This window comes from Vicia villosa, unplaced genomic scaffold, assembly GCF_029867415.1.
Source record: "Vicia villosa cultivar HV-30 ecotype Madison, WI unplaced genomic scaffold, Vvil1.0 ctg.000282F_1_1, whole genome shotgun sequence".
Classification (NCBI taxonomy): domain Eukaryota; kingdom Viridiplantae; phylum Streptophyta; class Magnoliopsida; order Fabales; family Fabaceae; genus Vicia; species Vicia villosa.
Genome location: NW_026705120.1, coordinates 722,437 through 732,577, shown reverse-complemented (window position 1 = coordinate 732,577; position 10,141 = coordinate 722,437). Strand labels below are relative to the sequence as shown.

The following is a 10,141-nucleotide window of genomic DNA, read 5'->3' as shown; positions in this document are numbered from 1 at the left end:
TAGAAAATCACACATATTAAACACATATTAAGTATGGAATAGAAGATAATGAAAAATTAAGAGATAGATGGACATCCACTAACAATAATAATATCTATATTATATTCTATTTCAAATTTAAATTCAATATTATTTTTAATTAAAATTCAATCTCGTATTTCCATAATTAAAAATAAAATTGTGTAAATAAAAAAAAAAGTTGAGAATATTATAAAAATTTATAGTAGTCCTTCTTGGTCGGCGTGACATTATTTTATTTCTTCTTGGATATGTTTATTGTAGATTTCTTATATTTACATTTCCATGTAAATCAAAGTGTAAATTCATAAATTTCTCCGTAAAAAAATAAACAAAAGCAGAAAAATTACGATTTCCAGTTAACGAAACGGCGAAAACTGATATTTGACAGATAAACAAAGAAATAGGGATTTGGGAATTAGGAACAGACTCTTCACGTTCAACATTCCGATCCCGAATTCTTCGCTCATGGTAACAGATTACGTTTCTTTATTATTCTTAATTTGATCATCTTATTCTTCCCATTTTCAATTTCATTTTCCTCCTTATGGTCGCAATTTTGTTTTTTATTCTTTGATTTCACCAATTCTTGCTAGGGTTCTTTGTTTTCTTTGTTAAACTCTGCATTCTTTTTATATTGAAATTCTGATCGCAGGGTTTATGTAGAGCAACGACACCTCTGACTCAGACACCTCCACGAATACTTGTAATTATATTTAATTGATTTATCTTTTTGAATTGTTATCAGTGTCGTTGTGTCAGTGTTGTTGTCGTGGTGTCCGTGCTTCATAGGATATTATGAAGTGAAAAATTGTTGCTGGGAAGAGTGAAGTGTTGCTGTTTTTGATTGGAGTTGCTCTGACTCTGAGTGATTTCTACCCGCGGTACCCTCCTGCCTCAATCACATTTTACATTTTCTTGTATATACCTGTCGTGATGTACACCTTGTGACACTTCACTGTTGTTTTCGAGTGCAGAAAATGATGGCGGATACCCCCTCATCTCCTATGAATTCGCCTGTTTCAACAGCTCAAGGAACATTTCCAAATTCAATGATCGGAAGTTGCGAACACCCTAATAGTGGGGCCTCGTCTTCTCTTTCGTGGCCCGATGCAGACATCAACGACAGTGATGAATCTAATTTGTTCTCAATTTCATGGAATCAGGACTACGATTGCTTTGCTGCTGGAACAAGTCACGGTTTTCGCATCTATAATTGTGAACCTTTCAAAGAAACTTTCCGACGTGATTTAAAAAGCGGAGGTTTCAAAATTGTCGAGATGCTGTTCCGTAGCAACGTCCTAGCGCTTGTTGGTGCCGTAGCTAACTCCCATTACCCTCCCAATAAAGTTTTGATCTGGGATGATCATCAGAGCAGGTGCATTGGTGAATTCACATTTAGATCTGAAGTTCGTGGAGTGAAATTAAGACGTGATCGAATTGTAGTTGTTCTCGAGCACAAAATATATGTTTATCACTTAATGGATTTGAAGCTTCTTCATCAAATTGAGACAGTGGCAAATCCTAGAGGCCTGTGCTGTCTTTCATACCATTCAAATACGTTTGTTTTGGCTTGTCCTGGTCGTTGCAAAGGACAGGTTCGAGTTGAACACTTTGGACTGAATGTGACTAAATCAATCAATGCTCATGATTCCCAAATTGCATGCTTGACTCTGACAATGGACGGTCTCCTTCTTGCAACTGCTAGTGTGAAGGGCACTTTGATTAGAATCTTCAATACAATGGACGGGTCTACTTTACAAGAAGTAGGTTACTGCACCATGTATTTAACTTGTTGTTTTAATTTATTCCTTTTCCCAGGTGTTTTATTTTCATATCTGTGTAGTATGAGATAGATTTGACTGGAAAATGAATTTTTTTTGTAATGCTTTCTTTTGTTGAGAATTTTTCTGTTTTTTTATAATTGATTTAAAGTGAGAAAATAGAGTAAACTTTAGTTAGACACTAGCGTAAACTTTAGTTAGACACTAGCGTAAACTTTAGTTAGACACTTTTAGTGTTGTGATTTTTGTGTTGCTTAGCTCTGCTTCTTGGTCATTCTTACATACATATTAAATATAATAATTTTCTTTGCGACTTTTGGAAGTCTCCTTGCAAGAATAATTTTATAGCATATCTTGTAGTTTTTATATATTTTTTCTGACAAGAAGCTTTTACACCTCAATATTCTTGGGTTGTCCACAAAACTTTGGAAATGGAACTTCTTTTCAATAGTAATTAGTTTGATCTTCTTTATCCGTTTTCCTCTTTTTGTGTTTAATAATCCATTTTCTCTCTCATGTCAGGTAAGAAGAGGGGTGGATAGGGCTGAAATCAACAGTATATCTCTGTCTCAAAATGTCCAATGGTTGGCAGCATCAAGTGACAAAGGCACTGTTCATATATTCAACTTGAGAGTGAGAGTATTTGGGGAGGATAGTGTAATACGCCCAAATTATGCCCAGGGGCCTGGACTGCTTCATCAGAATTCTTCAACTGCTTTAGATCCCTTGATTTCTCCAAATACCGGTGCCAACCCCAATTCATCATTATCTTTCATGAGAGGTATAATTGTCTTTCTTTTGTGTGCAGTTTTTAAATATAGTGTACCTATTTGGATTTAGGCTGGGTGATGAAGATCTAGATGAAGAAGCTACGAAAAAATGATTAATAGAGTTAGTTAGGTGATTAGTAATATTTTTATGAGTTACCAAAAATTATGCCTAGTTGCACCTAACCCGTCATCATTTTATGTCGACTTAAGCAAAAAATAGATCAGGGACCAATTTAAAAATGTTTTTATATTGCAAGATCAAATTGAAAGATTTTTTTTAGGCATTAAAATCAAAGTGTCCATTAATTTCGGGGGACCTTTTGCATATTTAAACATTTATGTAGAACAATTGATCCAATTGCTTGATTCATATTTAACTAGCTATCTGAAGTCTCCTGTTTTTTAGTAGAGTGCTAGGTATAAAATGAGATGATACATGAAAAAGATAAAACCCCCTTCCCCACTCCCCATGACAGGGCACTCTATGTCACTATGCGCTAGCGCTGTTCTAATTGTAAAATTTTATTTGAAGGGCAACTCTAGTCTCTTGATATATGACACACATAAGTTAATTTCTTGAGCTACATAAGACATATCAACACTTCTTCCCATGCACAAATGTAGATGAAATGCACGTTAGGTTTGTTATTTATTTACACCGTATTTAATTATTCTTTTGGTTTGAGTTATCCGCATACCATCTGAGAATCAACTCCTTGCAAGCTTGTTTTTAACATCTTCTCTAATATAACCCATATATTTAAGGGTGTTTTCTAAATCAGCTCGTGATTTTTTAGCTTTTACTTTTATGGGAAATTGCATAATATTTATGGTACATCAATGTTTTGTTCTTACCTTTTTTTCCCTGGAAACATTGTAGGGGTCTTACCAAAATATTTTAGCTCAGAATGGTCATTTGCGCAGTTCCACTTACCTGAAAATACTAAATTCATTGTGGCATTTGGATCTCATAATACCGTCCTAATTGCTGGCATGGATGGAAGGTATGTCTGTTCGCCATCATCTTACTGTTATTCTGGACTCGTTAGTTGCGTGCAAATTCCTCTGTTTCTAAAATTGAATCCTTGATTTTTGACATTTTCAAATAAAGTTGATATACGCATAAAATCGTAAGTGTTGCATGCTGTTGAAATTAGTGGCATATTGGTGATCCAGGCCAGGCTTGTATAATTGATTAATTATCTGTATGCAATTTTACCATTGAATCATGTGATATTTTCGTGGTCATCCTGCATACTTAGTGTTTCGGTTAGTTTCGTGGCCATTTCAATGTAATAATTTATATTGTTTATTTATTGATTGAAAGTATATTTTTGGAAGAAACACACTAGCTTAATCATAGAATTTTATAATTATTAAAAAAAAAAGAAGTTTTATAGTAAGTTATTTCAATGAAGTTAGTTCTTTCATCTCACAAGTCACACATGTAATGTTATTATCAAAGAAAATGTTGGCTGTTTCTTCACTCATTGTTTCTGCATAATTTGTTTTCGTGTGCTTCCTTATCCCTTTCCTAAGATCGCATGTTACAATTTCAATAACCTCGGAAGAATGTTTTAGATGAATAACACAAATTAATGCATGTCTTTTATCTAACTCTTCTTTTTAGCCTCTTTAAGACCATTGAATGGACCTGGTTCCCATCATTCTCCTCATCCTTACATACAACTTCCCACTCTTTTTGTATCAGTTTTTACAGATGCAGCTTTGATCAAATAAACGGGGGCGAGATGTTGCAGAAGGAATATATTCGTTTCCTAAAATGTTAAATCAGACCCAGTTGAACAATTTCAGGCACTAAACTCTTGTCTTTGTATGTGTAAATATGATCCATGGCTGTATATGCCCCTATCTCAATTGGAAGATCTTGAGATACATGGTTGTACATTTCGATTGTAAATATCTTGTAAAAAAGCACGAAATTGAAAAGGAGATATATTGATAGGGAATAGCAATTGCTGACCAAATAATTGGCTGAGATATTTTGATAGCAATTGCTAAGCAAATAATGTTCTTGCTGAATGTGGTATCTTACTTACAATCCCCTAGAAATTTTGTTGCAAATTACAAACTATTGCGATCACTAGTTAAAACTCTGCATGAGTCCGAGGTTAATCGGTACTTTCACAAATAATAGGTAAGCAAATTTGGTTTAATATGCAAAGAAAGATAACTTATTCTAAATAACTATTGATAAATATCTATTGATATAGTTTTGATTCAATATTGATATAGTTTGTATACATATCAATACATGATTAAATATGATTTCTTGCAGTGCTTTTATACATATCGTTATACATATTTAGATTAGTTGAGATATGGTTAAATAGCAGTTTTATACATATTAAATAGTGATTAGGTTGGACTTCTACGCAGAATCTCTTAAAATAAGAATATTTTTTTCCTCACCCGTCACCTTCTTTCAGGTCTTTGATATAATGTAAAAAAAGTCTTATATTTTCGGTGATAGATCTCGCACTATTTTTTATCTCTGGTACTAAAATAATAAACAAAAACTAAAAACATAATAATATGGCCAAATTAAAAATCAAATCAACTTGATATTACATTAAAACACTCAAATTGCATAATTAGTTATTAAAACAAATTTTCTTATGTAAAACACTAGTCTCATCATTTACCTTTAAAAAGTTGTTTTAATTTTATTTTGACTATGTAATTCTACTATTCTTCTTATAACTTTAACTTTGTTCTACTTAAGAATGTGATATATATATTTACATCAGACTATATATATATATATATATATATATATATATATATATATATATATATATATATATATAGTTAGTATGATGTAAATTTTATTTTAATTGATTAAATAATTTATTGAGTTTAAAGATAGTGCACTGACAGTGTAAATTAATTTTACACATACATCCAATCAAAATTCTTAGACTTGCCATGTCATATTAATTTTTTAAAATTAAAATTGTGTTTTAATTGAATACATGGTTGTGATTGGTTGACAGTGTAAAAATATTTTACATTCTCGGATTTATTTAAATATACAAAAATCTTCATATCAATTTATTGACAATTACTATTTGTTAAAAACTAAAATATGATTTCATAAAATAATTATAGTAGACGGTTAATGACTAATAATAAAAATAAATAATTTATTCTCGCGCTGTCAGACCATAAAATTGGCCCTCTCCACGAAACCCTGAATGAAAACCCTATGCACTCCTAACCTCAAATGCCGTCTCAGAATTTCAAATTATTCTCTCAACAATTGGAATTCTTCTCTCGATTATGTTTCCTCTCTCGATTCATCTCCCTATTTAGATTCCTCTCACAATTCCAGTTTCGATTCAACTGCTCTCTCGTTATGCTGTCGATTCCTCTCTCATGAGCGGCATTTTTCTCGTTGTGTGCATCACAACTAATTTCGAACGATTCTTCTGCAACGACCCCGGGCATAGGTAACAAGTTCAATACCACTACATGAATCCATTCCTCCAAACCAAGGCTTCACAATTTGCACTCTTTTTTAGTAAGTTGTGTTTTTTTTTTCTCTCCTTCCTTTTCTTGTAAATTCTGTTGCTGATAAAAGTTACAATCTTAATAGGATTAACTTGTTACATTTGGCCATTTTTCCTTCAACTTATCTTGATATTGAGTAGGTCAAAAGTAATACAAATTGAGAAAATGGGTGATGCAAACAATTGTCCACATCTCTCAAAGTGATGCTACCTTACCTACCACACCTGTTTTTTTTTCTTAAACGAGGCATTCAATGATGTTTTTTCACACCTGTTTTTTTTTCTTAAACGAGGCATTCAATGATGTTTTTTCACACCCGTTTAACACCTGCATAAAATCCAGTTTTAAATTATATTTTTTATACAAGTTTTAAAACAAGTGTCAAATATCATATTGACCTTACCAATGATACTCACACTAAAAAAAGGTGTTAAATTTATGTTGCTTTTTTAATTTAATATCTTCATACAGAGGTTGACTTTAATGTTTCGACCAAAGAAAAAAATGGATTCGATTGTTCGTTTAATCGAAAATAAATAAATTAGTCATTCTTTTCATTATTCTATTTTTTAAATAATTTTCATAATGTCTTAAGTTGTATATTTATTCATGCTCATTCTTTTTGTAGGAATTAGATTATGGTTAGTGCAAATGCATGGTATCATGATGTAACCAGGAATTTGTTATTAGATTTGAAGTCTAAAAAAAATGATTTACCAATATGTATAAATAAATATGACTTTACATCTATGTTGAGTTAATTTTTTTATAAGTTATTAACCATGTTTCTTAAAGGTTATAACATTAAGAGAAATTGGTTTTGGATAATAGACCCGGCTGCCTGCATACTATATTATGATGCAAGAAAGGAACTGCATCACTTAGAAAATTGGTTTCTTCCATCTTACGTCGGTAATATATTTATGCTAATTATTTATTGAAAACAATTTAAGCTCCTTATGTGATTATTCTTCTTTAAATTTATTTATTCATTTAAAAATATGTGTTACTATGGAATTTACCGATATAAAAAAATAATAAAAATATATGAAACAATTTATAGGGAATGCTTGTATGATTTCAAAGGTAATTGATTTGTATAGATAAAAATAATAATTTTGTATTCATTGTTTATATGATTGTGAAACTAATGTTTGAAAATCATCAAATATTTATACTGACACATGATATGGACAATTTTTATTGGTTTTTGTTGCTAATTTATTTTGTAACTCATTAATTGTAACTCATTAATAGAGTAATGCTCAAGAGCTTTGGCAAGCAAGAGTCCAGATAAATCAATTATTGAGTTACAAAATCAATTAGCAACAAGAACCAATGGAGGTTGTCCATATGTGTCGGACATTAGTTTCATAATAAGGTAAACAATGAATATAAAAATATTATTTTTATATATACAAATCAATTACCTTTGAAATCATATCAGCATTCTCCATAAATTGTTTCATATAACTCTTTATTATCTTTTGTATCGGTGAATTCCATGATAACACATATTGCTAAATAGATAGATAAGTTTAAACAATAATAAGTTAATAACCATATAGAGGTATAATTTTTTAAAAAAATAGTTAGCATAAATAAATTACTGCTACGTAGATGTACGTAGATGGCATAAATCAAATTTTCTAGGTGATACAGTTCCTTCTCGCATCATAAGTCAACATGCACGCAACCAAATCTATTATCTGAAACTAATTTCTCTTAATATTATAACCATAAAATCATTTTTATTTATACTTTTTGCTAAATTATTATTTTTTTTACTTCAAGACTAATAGCAAATTCCTTGTTACATCAACTTATAACATTATGAAAATGATTAAAAAAAAAAATAGAACAATAAAAAGAATGATTAACTTATCCATTTCTCGATTAAGTGGATATGTAAAGTGCTAAGTTACATTATTTATCTTTTAACTCCATTTTCTTCTTGGTCGAAACATCAAATTCAACCACTGTATGGAAGATATTAAATTAAAAAAACAGCATGGATAGAAAATAAACATAAATTTATGAATATACTACTAAAGGTTCAATTAATTTGAAATGATATACGTAGTCCCTAAAAGTTGGTCCTAGACACCTTTGAACTCAAGACTTCAAGAAGAGCAAACTTTGGAGACCCAAGCACCCTCCCACTAAGCCAATCCTCTCGGGTATGTCTTCACTACTATAATAAAAGGCGTGTTATATTTTTTTCTTTAAATTTTTTATAGAATAATTTCTAAACACTTCTCTTAAGAATGATTTTCTCATTTTTTTATTATCTTTATGAGACATGATTTTTTCTAAACACAATTTTTAAATTTTTTTCTCAAAAGTTGTTATATGGAACTCCTGACGAAGGTGTACTATGTATATAGGATTTTTTCTTTACTATCTCCTTTAATTTCTCTAAAATTTTAGGGTTAATACCTATTTTGCCCCCTGCCATATGGGGTGTAGTTGAAAAACCCTGCCAAAAAAAAAGTTGCAATTCGTCCCCGCCATTTTTTTTAATTAACTTTTTATTTTTTATTATTATTTTTAATGACGTGGCTGGCCTACCCATTTTTTTTAATTAACTTTTTATTTTTTATTATTATTTTTAATGACGTGGCTGGCCTACGTGGTTGCAATTCGTCCCCGCCATTTTTTTTAATTAACTTTTTATTTTTTATTATTACTTTTAATGACGTGGCTGGCCTACGTGGTATTTTAATTATTATTTATTTATTTTAATTCCATGTGGTATTTTTTGTTATTATTTTATTGTTTGGTTGTTAAAATGTTGAATATTAAACCTTAAAAATATAGTCCCAAGGGAAGTTGAACCCAAGACCTAATGCTTTCAGCGAAACTCTCTCACCACTAGGCTGCAGGTTTGTTTATGCCATATAGTTGCCTTAACTAATATAATACTTACTGAAAACATTTAAATAAATTTAATTTAGTTTAACTTATATTAAAACGTTAATAATTAAGTTACTGAAAACATTATTAGTAAACTTATAATAAAACGTTATAAGTAAGCTAAATTAATAATTAAATTTAGCTTATAATTTAGTTTAATTTAATTTAGTTTAGCTTATACTAATAGTTTAGCTTATAATTTTGTTACTGAAAACATTTATGACATATAGTTTACTAAAAACGTTATTAGTATAGTATTAGTTAAGAGTTAATATTTAAATTAATAATTATTAGTTAATATTTATTAGTTAATAGTTAATGTTATTAATTAATATTAGTTAAATTGTAAATTAATAATTAATATTTATTTTACTGTTAAAGTTAATTAAAGTATAAAATATAAACTAAATTAATTTAGTTTTAATTTAAATAATTTTAACTAGTTTTACTTTAACTAGATTAATTAAACTAGTTAATATAGATTAAATATAATTAATTTAGTTTAGTTTTAATTTGATTAATTATAATTAATTTAGTTTAGTTTTAATTTGTTTTAATTTTATTTAATTTAGTTTTTATTTAGTTTTAATTTAGCTATCATCCCATTAATATTTTCTTTATACGAACATTATTTTTAAATAGTAATTTAAATATTAAAGTTATTTAAATATTAATGATATTTAATATTTTTTAAATATTAATGTATTAACATTGATATTTAAACTATTTTATGTAATTAAAAATAAACTAAATTTAAACTAAATTAAAACTAAATTAAATTAATTATTATATTAAAACTATATTAATTATTTTAAAACTAGTTTAATGAAAATAGTTAAATTAAAACTAGTTAAACTCATTTAAATTAAAATTAAATTAATTTAGTTTATAATAACGTTTTATTATTATAAGCTAAGGCAACTAAATTAAACTTAGTTTAAAATAACGTTTTATTACAAGCTAAACTAAATTAAATTTATTTAAATATTTTCGGTAACTATTATATTAGTTAAGGCAACTATATGTCATAAACAATGCTGCAGCTTAGTGGTGAAGGGGTGCTTTTGAATGCATTGGGTCTTGGGTTCAAATCCCCTCAAGACACTATTATAACAACCT

The 10,141-nt window shown here is 29.0% G+C and overlaps 1 protein-coding gene across 2 annotated transcripts; it reads left to right on the top strand.

Moving 5' to 3' along the window:
* The first annotated feature begins 299 nt into the window (after window positions 1–299).
* Window positions 300–4,542, top strand: LOC131626332 (autophagy-related protein 18d-like). Of its 2 annotated transcripts, none has more exons than XM_058897166.1 (6): window positions 300–489; window positions 767–902; window positions 996–1,784; window positions 2,325–2,583; window positions 3,453–3,576; window positions 4,284–4,542. In XM_058897166.1, exons 3-6 carry the CDS (start codon window positions 999–1,001, stop codon window positions 4,360–4,362), a joined length of 1,248 nt encoding a protein of 415 aa, XP_058753149.1. In that variant the 5' UTR covers window positions 300–489; window positions 767–902; window positions 996–998; the 3' UTR covers window positions 4,363–4,542. The 2 variants fall into 2 exon arrangements, with proteins under 2 accessions (XP_058753149.1, XP_058753150.1); XM_058897167.1 differs by having other exon boundaries at window positions 674–902.
* The last annotated feature ends 5,599 nt before the right edge of the window (window positions 4,543–10,141 follow it).

Coding starts and splice junctions, on each gene's coding strand:
- LOC131626332 (XM_058897166.1), top strand. CDS start 999: ATGATGGCGGATACCCCCTCATCTCCTATGAATTCGCCTGTTTCAACA. Junction 2,584..3,452: donor ATCATTATCTTTCATGAGAG/GTATAATTGTCT, acceptor GAAACATTGTAG/GGGTCTTACCAAAATATTTT. Junction 3,577..4,283: donor ATTGCTGGCATGGATGGAAG/GTATGTCTGTTC, acceptor TTTTTGTATCAG/TTTTTACAGATGCAGCTTTG.